Here is a 16,342-nt window from a genome sequence, read left to right on the forward strand (position 1 = left end):
TAAATTATTTCTCCTTATTTCGTTTTCCAGAGTCGATCCTATTAAGCATATTTTCTGATTTAATTAGATTGGTTTGAACCTCTTATCTCCTTTGTCTCCATTTCGGCGTTTTTAAGAACTTTTTCAACTGTCTGTACTCTTTTCTCCAGGTTTTGAGTTGTATCCATATTGCATTTAACAGCATTAGTCAAATCATTCATGGCGGTATTCATTTTTATTTATTTAGGGTTTTTATATACTGACATTCTCAATAAAATATCAAATCAGGTCTGTTTCCATAGAACAAAACTGTCGCTGGTAAGGCGTTACATTAAACAGAGTTTTGAACACAAGAACGTACATTAAATATTAAATATAAAATAGACAATAATTCGTCAAATAACATGAATAAATGATAAGATTAACTACAAATAATAATTGGTAGATAAGGTAGCAATGTACTGGTTGGGGTATACATGTGACAGTGAGCACTATTGAAAGGGCATAAACATGGGAAGAGCATGAGCTAGTGAGCTGATGCATCAAGCTAATTGGTAGGTAAGGTTGAAATGTACTGGTTGGGGTATACAGGTGACAGTGAGCACTGTTGAAAGGGCATAAACACGGGAAGAGCATAAGCTAGTGAGCTAATGCATCAAGAAAGGGTCTTTCATAACAAGAGGACTGTCCATATAAGTCGTGTTCGGGTCCTGAGGGTATATGGGCGGTCGTGGTCTTTATATTGAGCTATTTTGCTCTTTGACCGGTGTCGGAGTGTTCCTGCGATTCCGGAAAGGCTTGCTGGAAGAGCCACGTTTTTAGGTTTTTCTTGAATGTTAGATGGCAGGTTTCTAGTCTAAGATCTGGCGGTAATGAATTCGAAAGGGTGGGCCCGGCTGTGGAGAGAGCTCGTTTAGTTAGTGAAGATTTTATCAGGGGAGCATGTAAAGAACCTTTGTAATTATATCTGATAGGTCTTTTTGATGAGTGAAAATGGAGTTGCGAGGTAAGATTTAGGTGGGCGCTGCCCATAATATCCTTGTGGATCATTGATAATGTCTTGAAGGTGATTCTGGCTTTTATAGGGAGCCAGTGAAGGTAGTGCAGAATTGGTGTGATGTGGGCTCTTTTGTTGGTGTTGGTGAGTAACCTCGCCGCAGCGTTTTGTACCATCTGTAAGGGTTTTATAGATGAGATCGGAAGACCTAGCAGAAGAGAATTGCAGTAGTCTAACTTGGACAGAATTATAGACTGAATTACTAAACTGAAGTCACTGAAGTGAAGGAATGGTTTCAGATTTTTGAGCACTTGGAGTTTGAAGTAACATTCTTTGGTTGTGTTGTGAATGAAAGATTTAAAGTTGAATTGATTGTCGAGTCGCACCCCTAAGTCTCTGACAGAAGGCGAGTGGTTAATGGGTGGTATTGGGGATTGTGTTGGGCTTTGGACGTTGAAGAGAGTGTGGTTTTCGTCAGGCGAGATGATGAGGATTTCTGTTTTATTTGTATTGAGTATAAGGTACAGGCTGGATAACAGGGAATTGATGGATAGTAAGCAGTTGTTCCAATGAGCCCAAGTTTTGTGCAGTGATTCTGTGATGGGAAGAAGTATCTGAATGTCATCAGCGAAAATAGTGTTTTAGCTTAAGGCTGGAGAGTAGGTGGCAGAGTGGAAGCAGGTAAATGTTAAAAAGGGTAGGGGAGAGAGATGAACCTTGAGGTACTCCTCTGATTTGATAGGAGGTGATTCTACGTTATTGATCTTGACTTTGTAGGATCTATTTTCTAGGAATGATTGAAACCAACTGTGAGCTTCTCCTTGGATTCCTATATCTGATAGCCGCTCTAGAAGGATGGCATGATTAACTGTGTCGAATGCGGCGGATAGGTCGAGAAGAGCTAGGAGATATGATTGTTTTCTTTCAAGGTTGAGGAGGATGGTGTCAGATAATGGTGTTAGTAGAGCTTCTGTGTTTTGTGATTTCCTGAATCCGAACTGAAAAGGGGAGAGTATATTGTTCTCCTCCAGGTAATCACAGTTGCTTGTTGACGAATTAGGGGTAGGTTGGCGATAGGGCGGAAGTTAGCAGGGTCTGTTGTTGACAAGTTGGGTTTTTTTAGTAAAGGTTTCAGAATGGCTATTTTGAGTTGTTCTGGGACCATTCCTTGAGTTAAAGAGCAGTTTATGATGTTTGCTAATGCTTTGGAGATGGTGTTGGGAGATGATAGCAAAAGATTGGAGGGTATGGTGTCCAGTGGGTGGGAGGATGGTTTAAGTTTATTGAGGATGATTTCGATTTCCAATGATGATGGGGTCTCGAATGATAAGCTGCATTTTTTTGTTGTGTGGTGAGGTACTAGGGGGCGTTGCTGTCAGATGTTGGGTGGAGATTGGCTTAAGGAGGTTGGTGATCTTGTTATCAAAGTAAATTGCTAGTTCCAATGCTTTGTCGGCTGCTTGTTCGTCCGGGATGATAGGTGGAGAGGGTTTTGTAAGGGATGAAACAAATGAGAATAGGGCTTTGGAGTACTTTTGTAAGTACTTTCCAAATTTCAGTGAGTTATTTTTTTCTGGCATTACCAAGTCTGTTTTCAACACTTCATGAATCCTGGTCTCCTCACCTCTTATCTCCATGGGATCCCTCCTATCTGGACTCTCCTGCCACGTCTCATCCTTGTTCTCTCTGGAGCCATGTTCTTCCAGGCTCACCGAGGTCGATGGCGATTCCCCATCTCCTCTCTGAGTAACTCCGGATATACATGGCGGTGTTGTCCGATGTTCCGTCCCCCCAACAAACTGGGGTCTGTATGACAAGGAGGGAACCGCTGGGGCTCCGGGGCTTAAAGAGATTTCTTCGGCTTGGGCGTGCAGCCGCTCTCCGGGCACGCCAGCAGCCTCACTCACCGGTGTTTGCACCGCTCTAAACACTTCTAACCGGGTTTGCCGCATTGAGGCTTCAGAAGTAGAGGTAAGGATCTCGCGAATCCTTGCCTTTCTTTTCGAATGAGGCATGTAATTCTTGAAATTCAATAGGCAAGGGTTCTTAGAGAAAAGTAGGAAAGAACCACAGAGCAGAGAGGTTTTCATGCTCACGATGCGGCGGCCATCTTCATAAACGTCTCTCTGAGAAAATGCTGTGCATAGACTTCCAGAGGATTGGCCGTGAACCATGAGATCCTTCAGTTCCTCGAGAAATAGATTTCGAACCCAACGCCATTTTCGTACAACAAGACTCCCTGGACTCCCTCCTCTCGCTCGCATTCTTGGAACCGGTCCTTTCTCTCTTCTATGAGGAGTGGCTCCAGATCACATCAGATCAGTGGGTCCTAAATATCCTAAAACACGGCTACGCATTGGATTTTGTGTGACACCCCCCTCCCCCCAAGAGACAGGTTCCTCTTCACCCTGTGGGTCTCCCCAAAAGCAGGTCGCAGTTCGCCAGACATTAGATCAGCTCCTCGCACTGGGGGCAAAAGTTCCGGAACCTTTCAAAGAGGTGGGCCGGGGCCACTATTCCATCTACTTCATGGTGCCCAAAAAGGAGGGCGCTTTCTGTCCAATCCTGGACCTCAAGGTTCCATGTTTCAGGATGGAGACGCTATGCTCTGTAACTGCGGCAGTGCACAGTGGGGAGTTCCTGGCCTCCTTGTACCTTCACATTCCAATCCACAAGGTGCACCCACGTTTTCTCAGTTTCAAGATCTTAGGACAACATTTCCAATTCCAGGCTCTCCCCTTTGGTCTGGCCATGGCTCTGTGGGTTTTTACCAAAGTCATGGTGGTGGTAGCGGCCGCCCTGCGGGAGGGTATCCTAGTTCACCCCTACCTGGACGACTGGCTCATCCCGGCGAAATCTTTCAGTCAGTGTCGGGCGGTCGACAGAGTTCTGCAGCTTCTACAATCACTCGGGTGGATCATCAACTTCACCAAGAGCAGTCTCACCTCACCCCAGTCATTGGATTTCCTGGGAGCGAGATTCGACACATCGGTGGGCAAGGTTTTCCTGCGGCCAGAACGCACCCAGGCATTACGGAAGCAAATACAGCATTTCTCTGGGCTCTCTTGCCCCACAGCTTGGGATTATTTTCAGGTTCTGGGATCTATGGCCTCCACAATCAATCTCGTACCATGGGCCTTCATGCACCTATGGCCGCTACAGAGGGCCTTGCTTTCCCGCTGGAAGCTGGTGTCTCGAGACTTCCAGGCAATCCTACCACTCCCTCGGAGAGCCAGGGACAGCTTTCTCTGGTGGCTAGAACCCCTCCACCTAGCGCAGGGGGTGTCCTTGGAGACTCCAGACTGGATTGTGGTCACGATGGACACCAGTCTTTAGGGTTGGGGGGCGGTCTGTTAGTCGAGGTCTCTACAGGGCTAGTGGACGCAAGCCCAAGCGAGGTGGCCAATCAACAGCTTGGAAACCAGAGCAGTCCACCTAGCACTGAAAGTTTCTTCCCCCTCATTCACCATCGGGCGGTCAGGATACTCTCAGACAACTCTGGCGTACATAATCGCCAGGGAGGCACGAGGAGCAGCCATGTCTCACAGGAAATGGACAAGCTCATGCCATGGGCAGAACTGCACCTGAACCAGTTAGCAGCCTCACATTGTGGGGGTGGACAACATCCAGGCGGATTTCTTAAGCCGCCAACACCTCAACCCTGGAGAGTGGGAACTCTCAGAGGAGACATAGCTGGGGGACTCCTCACGTGGACCTCATGGCAACAGCACACAATGCAAAGTTTCCTTGCTTCTTCAGCCGCCGAAGAGAACGCAGTGCAGAAGGCGTCGATGCCCTGGTTCTGCCGTGGCCCCGTCATCTCCTCCTTGGCCTCTGGTGGGCAAAGTCCTTCAAAGAATCGAGAGCCATCAGGGTCTGGTAATTCTGGTGGCTCAGGAGTGGTCTCGCCGGCCATGGTTTGCAGATCTACTCAACCTGGCAGAGGACAGGCCCCTACAGCTTGGCCATCTATCTCACCTTCTCCGTCGGAGTCCAATATTTTTAGACGCTGTAGATCACTTCTGTCTTGCGGCTTGGCTTTTGAGAGGCACAAATTGAGGCGCCTTGGTTATCCGGAGGCTGTGATCTCTACCCTTCAGGCGCGAAAAACCTCCACCTCTGTAGCCTATGTCCGGGTGTGGAAGGTCTTTGAGGTTTGGTGTACGACACACACTACTCAATGATTCACGCATCTGTGACCCAGATTCTTTCTTTCGTTCCTTCAGGTGGGCTTGGACAAAGACCTCGCTTATAACTCTCTCCAGGTTCAGGTGGCTGCTTTAGGAGCCTTGTTTTGCCAAGGGTCGGAAATTCCTCATCTCATTCAGATGTTGTCAGATTCCTTAAGGGGGTAAAACATCTGAAGCCTCTGCTCCAAGCTCCTGCCGTCTTGGAGCCTCAACCTAGTACTACGGATGCTTGCTGGACCAAAAGAACGAGACCTCCTAGGGTCTCTCATACAGTTCTGTACTGGGTTAGGGCTAAGGGAGGACTGGGAGTCCCACATTTAAAGAAATATTATGTAGCCTCACAAATACAAGCAGTCATTGAATATCACATCCCAGGAAATAGGAAACTGGCTAGGTCGGAAGATCCCTGAAAGCATCTTTTGGGATTGGAAAAAAAGTCTGTACGGAGTCCTTCGTATTACCGTCTCTGCAGTGTACATTATCTATATGATATAATTGGAGGGAGCGCTTAACTGGGAAAACAGGAGGCTTTTTTCCGGCCCAATTTCGATCTTTGTCACAGTTTCCCGTGGGTGGTATTTCTCAGACATTTCATATATGGAGAGATAAAGCACTTCACACTATAAAACAGGTATGGGAGGCAGGAGTGATGAAACCTTTTCCCACATTGCAAAGAGAATACAATCTTAAGAAGGATGATTTCCTGGCATATGCTCAGCTACAGCATTATCTCCACAGTCCTGAGATCACTAGAGATTTGGCCAAAGGGATTTCATTGCTGGCAGGGTTGTTTGGCACCTAAGAAACCGCCTAAACTAATGTCCAAGATAAGTGCAAGGTGATGTGTATATAGGGGAAAAATAACCCATGCTATAGTTACACAATGTTAGGTTCCATATTAGGTGCTACCACCCAAGAAAGAAATCTAGGCATCATAGTGGAAAACACATTGAAATCGTCAGTTCAGTCAAAAAAAAAAGCAAACAATGTTGGGAATTGTTAGAAAGGGAATGGTGAATAAAACAGAATGTCATAATGCATCTGTATCTCTCCATGGTGAGACCGCACCTTGAATACTGTGTACAATGCTGGTTGCTGCATCTCAAAAAGATATATAGTTGTGATGGAGAAGGTACAGAGAAGGACGACCAAAATGATAAGGGGAATGGAACAGCTTCCCTATGAGGAAAGACTAAAGAGGTTAGGACTTTCAGCTTGGAGAAGACAGCTGAGGGGGGGATTTGATAGAGGTGTTTAAAATCATGAGAGGTCTAGAACGGGTAGATGTGAATCAGTTATTTTACTCTTTCAGATAATAGACTAGGGGCACTCCATGAAGTTAGCATGTGGCACATTTAAAAACTAATCAGTTTTTTCATTCAACACACAAACTCTGGAATTTGTTGCCAGTGGATGTGGTTAGTGCAGTTAGTATAGCTGTGTTTTAAAAAAGGACTGGATAAGTTCTTGGAGGAGAAGTTCATTACCTGCTAGTAATTAATTTGACTTAGAAAATAACTACTGCTATTTCTAGCAACGGTAACATGGAATAGGCTTGGTTTTTGGGTACTTGCCAGGTTCTTATGGCCTGGATTGGCCACTGTTGGAAACAGGATGCTGGGCTTAGTTTGACCCAGTATGGCATGTTCTTACCCCCAAACAAATAGGCATGGGGTTAGCTTGTTTATTACAGCAGTTGCTACCCTAAACCAATTAAGTCTGATACAGCATTGCTCTCTGCTTCAACAGCAGGGGGAAATGTGGAAAACAGGATTTACATTCAGACAACATCCAAGGCAATGACCTGTGCAGTCTGGGTAAACAAGCATCGGGGTAACTTGCTTGATGTGGCGGTTACTACCCTTAACCATTAAGCCTTATGCTCACCTTTGATGCAACTCCAACATTACGATCTGCATCACTGGCAGGAAACTTGAATCAAATAGTTACCAAAGACCCTGAAATTGGTGGCTGGTGAAACAGGTAAGCGTGGGAGCTTGCTGGGCAGACTGGACGGGCCGATTGGTCTTTTTCTGCCGTCATTTCTGTTTCTATGAAGGCAGACAGCCCAGGGGATTGCCAAGATCAAAAACCTGAAAGGGGAAACTTACTATGTCTCATGAAATATAGCAGTGTTTTTCCCAGTTTTATGCTACACTGAATTCTAGTAATTGTTCTATAGAGAATTCTGATATTGACTTCTATTTAGATCAGATATCTCTGCCTAGACTTTTCTCCCAAGCAGCAGAGACTACTGGATAGCCTAATACTATAGAAGTGTTACAAATAATTAAAGCACTTACCATATTTTTCGCTCCATAAGCCACACTTCCCCCCCCCCCCCCCCCAAAAGAGGGAGGAAAATGTCTGCATCTTATGGAGCGAATATAAAAAAAAAACCCAAAGGAATATAAAACAAAACACAGGAAGCCCCTGTGACATAGTAAGGGCAAAGGCTATCCACCATTTTGAATACTGGCAGCCAACGGCCCAAGTGCAGGAGATCACTCCTGCACCCCTGCTGGACCACCAGGGACTTCTGGCAAGTCTTGGGGGGGGGGGGGGTTGGTATCAGGAGAGTGGGGGGTTGTAGTTAATTTTAAAGGGTTGGGATGGGGTTGGTGTTTAATTTTCTTGCTCTGAATCCTAGGTGCATTCTTCATGGTTAGGGCGGTTTTCCATTATAAATGAACATTTTACCTCTTCTTGTATTTTTTTTTTTTTTTATTACATTGCCTATTTTTATTTCTGAAGCCTTTTTACACACGTGGCAAAAGAGAAAGAGATGCCCACCTAGGATATCCTATTTGGTTTTATTTCAACCAAAGGACAGGGGAGGGTTGGGTACTCCCAACCCATGTTGGTATTATGTAGCTTGCCAAATTAGATGTTTATCAAACTTGGTCAGGGAAGCGCTGGGTTTTAATAGAACAGGATTTGGTGGGGAATATGCCCCTTTCTGCATTACTTTGGCAACCTAGACCTACATGGTGCCCCTTGGACAACTCTCCACCTACCTTAGTGGTCATATTGAAAGTGTGGGGCAAGGGAATTTATTTCTATCTAACACACCTATTCATAATACATCTTTTGTAGACCAAAGGCAAGACTATATTTGAAGGCTTTTGTGACCAAGCAGATAAACTTAAAGGCTCTGTCTAAGCTGTATTCTCTGCTTAAGGAAATGTCTTCACCCTTTTCCCATATCCATGCTTGGGAGAAAGACCTTTTAGATGGCTTTGAGCCCATCTGAATGGGATTTGGTGTCCTTGACTGCCAGTAAAAGCTCTTTTATCTTTACAGGAGAACTGTTATAAGGTGCTATATTGGTGGTACCTGACTGATCCATATACATGCAATTATATCCTTTGAGAGAGGATAAATGTTGGTGGGGCTGTGGGCAACAGGGATCCTGTTTTCATATTTGGTCTTGTCACCAAAAAACTAATCAATTGACAAATTTTGTGTTGGGTATCTTCTGTGCTGGGAATTTAATGTCCCCATGTGCTCTGCTCAGCATCCCAACCATAGGGTTAAATTTTCAACACCTATTCTGCCACCAGGTTTATACAGCAGCTCCCTGCAAAATAGCTATGCACTGGCAACAAAGTATCATTCCCTCTCTACAGTCTGTGCTAACAGGTTTACATTTTTACTATGGAATGGCCTATATCACAGCCTCTCGTCCCCAGCAGCTACCTACTTTTCAAAAGGTGTGGCAGTCGACTTAACTATTATAAGTATTATTCAGTCTACACTTTTTTTTTTTTGTACTTGTTTCTGGATTTGTGTTTTGTGGGGTTTTTTTACATTTTGGACTACAACAGGGTTAGGGAGTAGAATATTGATGTTTACACATCGTATCCAGTCAAATCTAATATTACATCTGTTAATCATTGATCAAAATTTCAGTTATAAAATCATGGGGAAGGTGGAGACCAAAATTAGTGAGTGAAACAGGTGACAGCTTTTTACTGGGGACAGAACCTGGGGAGATAAAGCAGTAGAAGGGGAAGGGTTGCTTTTTAAAAGGGAGCAGATATGGTATGGGCAAAAACACCTCCCATTTAATAAGTTACAGCAACTATACCCAGTTTCTATGATGGACAGCTTTCGCCTATAAATCAGCTTATACATTTTTTTTCACTTCAGAGAGGGTTGGTAGGAGCTTATATAGGGCAGACCTCTTTGAAAACTGTCCAAGTTGACAAGCTTACCAAGCCCATATCTAAGATCTGCACCCTATTCAGTCAGGAGTCCCAGGGGAAAACTGTTTCAAATTGCATTCAAGAGACCTGGGCCGTATGCTCTGAGATGAGTGGGACCAATGTTTTTGGGTTTGTTTTTTTTCCTAGCTATTAGGGGCTTGAGGCAAGAGGAACTGATCTCATAGCCTCTCATTGGCCAAGACAGATCTGTTTCCACTTCTGCAGGAGTTTCCATTTGGAAACCAATCAGTCCAGGAACTTCCACAGATCTCATAATGCAAGATCAGGATAGGCTGCAGCATCCCAACCTCCAGGCCCTGTTGCTTATGGCCTGGATGTTAATCCTGCAGCCACTTGATCTTTCTTACAATGGGTCTTGGTGTCTTCCAGAGAGCCTGCCACTGAAGTGGAGACTTTCCTTGTGGTATGAGCAGAAGGCTCTAGATTTTTTTTTTTTCTCCTGCCCCACACAAACTTACACCTATCAAGCTAGCCTAAAAACCAATTCAGTCATGGTTCATCTTAGTGCGATTTGGTGCTAAGATAATATGCCCTTCTCTGTATAGCCTTTTAGTTGTATGTTTCATGCAGAGCCTGCTTCAATTGAAGCCTCCCCTAAGGCCTCCTGTTGTGTCTTGGGACTTCAACACAGTACTGACTCAGCTGCTGAAAGCTCCTTTTCAGCCACTGTACTCCTATAACCTGAAGTACCTGACCTGGAAGGTCATATTTTTGGTGGTGGTCACTTCAGCACACAGGGTCAGTGAGCTCCAGGCCTAAATGACTTATCCACCTTTTATACTAACTTCTTTAATGACAAGGTAGTCTTGCGTATGCATCCTCCCTAAGGTGATGACTGATTTCCATCTTAACCAGCCAATTGTTCTGCCAATACTTTCCCAGGCCCCATTCGCACCAATGCAAACAAACGCTGCACAGTTTGGACTGCAAATGAGCCTTAGCCTTCTGTCTGGAGCAGACAAAAGCCCATAGATAGTCCTCCCAACTTTTTTTTTCTTTTGATAAGAATAGGTTGGACATTGCCATTGGTAGTAGAATGCATTTCCTGTTATGACCAGGTGGAACTGCATCTTGGGGGTTATGTCAAGGCTCATGGCAGCGTCAGTGGCCTACTTGTAAGCCATTCCTGTGGAGTTCTCTCCACACATTCATATCCCTTTGTCTGGTTAGGGATGGCTGATGCAACAGGTTCAGTCTGTCCTCACAAACCTGTCTGAGGTGTAGAACCCAACAGTCCCTGGCTAGGCTGTCTCCCTCTGTTACCAACAGCACCAGTGTAGTGACTATTAATCCTGTTTCTTAAATAAGTTTTAAAAAGACTGCCTGAACTGTTTCAGCAAAATGCTTTATTAGCGAGAGATGTAAGAAAGCACTACAGAATATTATATAAAAACTAAATAAAAATCAATCAGGCAAATAAGTACAAGATAAGATTCTGTAGGGACTAATATCCAATCTGCTATGCTGTTCAGCCAAAACATTAGCAGAAGTGAATACCAGACACTGATCATCTGCTTTAGTCACACCTTTATACCTTTTTTTTAAATCTTGAACACACCAGCATTTCTTCTTTGACCATATAAGGTATTTCCTCTGCCTTTCTTTGTATATTACTTGTGTCCTGAGTACACATCATCACAGTGCTTGATATTTGTGTTACTTGGCATATGCATATCGTAACAAAGGAAGTCTCCTGATTGTTCAGAGTCTGAGGTTCAATACACAATCAGCATTTCCTAATTAGGAACAGAGGAACAATACACAACTTATTCCTCTCTGTTGGTCCCTTGCTGTGTTCAGGAGCAGCCTGTAGTTAAGGATTCACCCATGTGAGGACTAACATCCTGCTAGTCTTTGGAGAGAGAGAGTTTGTTACCTGTAACTACTATTCTCAGAGGATAGCAGAATGTTAGTCCTCATGAAACCTGCCCACCACCCCATGGAGTTGGGTTTCTCCAATTTTTTTTGTGTATCTTAATTTTGTTACAAGACTGAAGAGGGACCCCATATGGATGAATGGTATAGGGCAGTGGTTAACCCTTTTTCACATGTGTGACACACAGCTCATTACAATTCACGGCGGAAATAAAAAGTAAAGGTCCGGTAATTATTTTTGTTTAAAATAACACAAGGAAAAGATACGTATTCTGTCTGAACAGAAACTACATAAATAGTAAACTTCCCATACCAAAACAGCACCAATTTCCAGCACTTAACAGTAACTACCTTACCTAAGAAAAGGCAACACTGAAAATTACACCAGGCCTTGACACCAGTACACCTCCTATTAGGAAAACTGACCAAGCCAGGCTGCTATAGAGCCCTACACAGAAACTACACGCCAGCAGAAAACCTCACCTGAATCACATGTGCCAACCCTCACCTAACAAAGAATAAAGAGACCAAAATGCATAACTAGAAGCATGCAGACAAAAACTGAATTGGAAACTGCAACAAGCCAGAGTCTCTGTATGCAGTGTAATAAAGGAAAAAAGAAACATCACCCATCCTTATAAAACAAATCAAGAAATATAAAATCAGTAGCAGTAAAACCATACTAACAAAAAAGATTTCAAAACAGTGGAACATCCAATAATTAAAAAATCATAAATTTCTAGATACCAATAAAATATTTCAAAATAGCAGACACACAAACCCAGTAATGAAAAATACGGATACAAAAAATGTTTTGCTCTGCATACCTGGGAATGTTTGATATCCAGGTCTCTTGATATTGTTTTGAATTAGCAGGAGGAGGGGTGGTTTGCTTGGAACTTTCTCCGCTCTCTCACACTGGCTCTCAATTACACACCTATACACACATGCTCTCAGTCACTCCCAATCACATGCTCCCTCACCTAAACCAGCTTTCAATCAGACACAAACACACATGCTCTGTCTTACTTATACACACAGGCTCTTAATCATACATTTAGAATTTTTTTTGTATACAGACAACTATTTGCACATTGTATCGGTTCACTTAGAACTAAGACAGGAAAGCTGTCTTTTTTTTTTTTTTTTTTTTTGGCAACCTTTACAAGGAACATAAAAAGCATAAGATCTCAATCATACACACATACTTTCACACAAAAAGGTTTTCAATCATAAATTTACATACATACTCTTTCACATATACAGGCTCTCAATCATTCACACACATGCTTGCTTGCTCATTCACACTCTCTCTCCTTCCCTCCCCAGAACTAGCAGCAGCCTCCTTCATTTTCAGCCCTCGCACAGAGAAAGGAGCCCCATGGGCCGTGGGGGTTGACTTTCTTCATCTTTTTTTTTTCTCTGAGCCGCGCTGCTCATTCCTCCGGCCGCGTCTCTTCTGTTCTTTGCGCCGATGCTGACCAAACTCGCATGGTCTCTTCTTCCCACGCACGCACCCACTGCTCACCACTTCCTCTTCCGGGCTGCGGGGGATGGGAAGAGACCATGCCGGTGCCACTGACGCCACCTGATCTGCCACGTTCCGCCCAGGCTGACAGCATTTTAAGCCTGGGCAGAGGAGGACCGGGGAGCAGCTGGGGTCAGTGGGGGACCAGGAAGTGTGGCGCTGCACTGGTTGAGAACCACTGGTATAGGGCATGCTCTGTGTGCACAAAGTTTCTAGAAACTGACAAGTTTTCGGTCAGGCTCCATCTGATGTCACCCATATGTGAAAACTACCATTCTGCTGTCCTCAGTACACCTTTTACAGGTAAGCAATTCTGCTTTAACACTTCATCTTTATTCCTTGACAATGCAGTGAATTTTAGAGGATATATACTGGAGTGTATGCTGTGTAGGATTCAGTTGCCACATTGTCAGGAATAAAGAGAAATCCCTAAAATATATTTTTATGTGCACTTAGTTACAAAAAAAAGCCTATGAACAAGTAATGGATACAGACTAATGATTATAGATAAGGCAAATGAAGATACTTTACCAGATGTGCCTAGTATGAAGGTCTTAATGCCACTTAAATGTCTTGTTTGATTTGAATAGTTGCTTATTGGAGAATGTGTAAACATAACACATTTACTCGTGGAATGTGCATTTAATGTGGGTAAAACCTATAGACAATTCAATTGCTTATATTTTAGTAACTTTTAAAAGCCACTTAATGTGGGTTAAGTGTGTTTACACATGTAAAAACCCAATTTGAAGCATGTAAATGCTTTTGAAAAGCAGGCCCTAAATTTGAAAAAAAACAATTCACAAATCCAATTGGTTGATCCTTGTCAGCAAATAGGATTCCAATTTCCATTCATACCTGATTTTTCTCATTTCTTCAGATATCAGTTGAAGCTTACAAGAAACTGGGCTTCCCAGGGGCAAAAGAGCTGGGGGCAATGTTTGCCTACTACCAGCTGAGACCAGATCGTGATGTGGCTCTTACTTTAAAGCTGAATCCCAAGACCCAGAAGTTTGATGAATGGTTGGCGCAGAACAAAGACTGTATTGAGAAAATGTGACCTGTAACTTCTTTTTGGTCGCGTGTAGTGATGTGATGTGATGTGTAAGAACAGTTTGAAATTAACTTTCATGCAAGTTGAAGTAAAACTTTAACTCCAAACATTCAACAAATTTCTTCATATTAATCTGACTCTCTTATGGCTGCTATAAACTGGGTAATGAGGAAACTGAAATGTGAGAACAAAGCACATAGGGAATCTATATACATTCTCTTCACATCTATCACAAATTAATATCAAACTGTCAACATGGTATGGGCAAGGTGGTTTTCTAAACTGTCAAACCAGCCACAAACAAAATGGCTTAGGTTATCTAATCATTGTTGTATACACCAAAAGCGCAAATAAATCCTTTTTGGTCACAGTTCAACAACTGTAGTTCATTTATTTTCAATGCGGTAACTCCTTTCAGTGAAACAGTTTTACAGCAATCCCCAACACGGACCCGTGTTTCGCCAGTCCGGCTGCTTCAGGGGGGCAATTTTTAACAACAAACAGTCTGTAAACAAGGCAGACATAAAAACCATACACACATACCTGTGTCACGAACTATCTCAATTTAAATCAGGAGCACTTTGAACAAACTTACGTAACAGAATTTAAATCCTGCCGGTGAACTTGGCACAAATCGCCACACCAGTGATGAACACTGACACACTAGCCAGGCACCGTGCATCTCCAACACATGACGTAACACAGCACATCAAATGAAGTAACTTCACTCAAGCTCTGCATTTAAGCCTTTAGAGAATACTGTGTCCAAGGTGTAAATCCATTTCTGCTCCCTTCTAATAAGAATCAGTGAATAGTCCCCTCTTACCAGAGGAGATATGACAAAAAATTGTAGACCTACCACAGAATGAGATAATTGTATCCAATGTGATACCAACAGAGCCTTGTCCCTCCCCATCTTAATATTGGATTTATGTTCAATGATTCAGGTTTTGATTTTACGGGGCATCTTACTGACAAAGTTTCTTGCATGGATAGCTAATCACATACACCACCCCTTGGGAATCGCAGTCAGAACTCCATACAGGACAAAACCTTTTCCAGTAACTGGATGTGTGAAGTCAGTGATGGTCAAAGTGTGTTTACAAACGGAGCAATGACTGCAAGGTTTGTGTGCCTCTACTTTGTGAAGTATCATGATGCTTAAAAGTAGAATGTACTAACATGTCACATACATTTTTGCCCTGGTGAAAAGTAAATCTAATAGCACTATGTAAACGTTTTTCAAGCGCCAAAGCTTCCCAATGCTTACGAATGATTTTTGAAATATTATTGCTAATTGTCAAATGGTAAAATACAATTTACCACAGGAGTGGTATCCTGAGCTTGCGGTTAAAAAAAAAAAAAAGTAAATCCCTATTTACAAATAGGGCACATTTGAAAGTCCTTTTAAGAACCTTGCCTGGGTACCCTCTGTGCTGAAACCTAAGCATCATCTGCTTAGCTTGGCTTATGTACTCCGACCTCGTGGAGCACAGACACCTAAGCCTTAGAAATTGGCTGGTAGGGATGTTATTCTTAAGATGATGGGGTGAAAACATCATAGGCTAGTAATGTTATGGTCTGTGTCCTTGCAGTGAATTGATGTGTGAAATTATCATGGAATGTTATAAGAACATCTAAAAATGGCACTTGATATGGGTCAATCAAAAAATTAAACTGTAAATTGGGATTAGATTTAACCAATCTATAAACATGAAAAATTGTACGTCTGTACCCCATCATATTAATAGCACATCATCGATGTCCCTCAACCATTGAAATATAAAAGGTTGCCATACTGAGTTATAAATATAACGCTCCTCAAAATCAGCCAGGAGCATTATAGTTATACCTTCCAATCATATCCCAACACATGCCCAGGTTTTGCCTCATAAATGAGGCAGCTTCAAGGATACCTGTATAATCAGAGGGAGAGCTGTTATATCAGCCACAGGCACCTGAAGCCGTCGCAAAAAATCATTACACCTTGCATTTATTTCCTCCAAAACAAACAATATTTTTTGTAATATTGTAAGTATAACATGTAAAACTTAAGTCATTTGTATGTGATGCTTACCCCTACTTATTTGAATTTGTTAATTTTAAGCCACTGAAAGGTGGTGGTGGGGGGGGGGGGGTTTAAGAAATTAATCTTTGATAGTTTTCCTTTACCTTCCCGATTACATGTTCTCTCCTGAGATGGCTACATTCCCATTATCATACTGTAGATGTTTGGAATGCTGCCAACTGGTGTCCTGGAAATCTTGGACTGGATTGGAGTTAAAATTGGCACCACTTATACTTAAACATGTGTTTGCCTCAGAAATTAATTAAACCTATAGTTTACGTGGGTCTACAAAGCCCCAGCTGTTTGACCCATTTTTGATGATAAAAAGGAGTGAATTGCCTACAATGATGCTTTACCCATTTTCTAAGTAATCCCCAAATTTTCAACTCTTAATTCACTGGTTTTGATCATTTTAAATATCT

The 16,342-nt window shown here is 42.9% G+C and overlaps 1 protein-coding gene across 1 annotated transcript in view; it reads left to right on the top strand.

Moving 5' to 3' along the window:
• The window catches only part of LOC115075751 (nmrA-like family domain-containing protein 1), a 28,139-nt gene extending 13,911 nt beyond the window's left edge, over positions 1 to 14,228 (top strand). The window contains exon 5 of the mRNA XM_029576457.1: positions 13,679 to 14,228. Coding sequence (XP_029432317.1) covers positions 13,679 to 13,858 — 180 coding nt within the window. The 3' untranslated portion in view covers positions 13,859 to 14,228. The remainder of the gene's footprint in view (positions 1 to 13,678) is intronic.
• The last annotated feature ends 2,114 nt before the right edge of the window (positions 14,229 to 16,342 follow it).

This window comes from Rhinatrema bivittatum, chromosome 14 (assembly GCF_901001135.1).
Source record: "Rhinatrema bivittatum chromosome 14, aRhiBiv1.1, whole genome shotgun sequence".
In the NCBI taxonomy this organism is placed as follows: Eukaryota; Metazoa; Chordata; class Amphibia; order Gymnophiona; family Rhinatrematidae; genus Rhinatrema; species Rhinatrema bivittatum.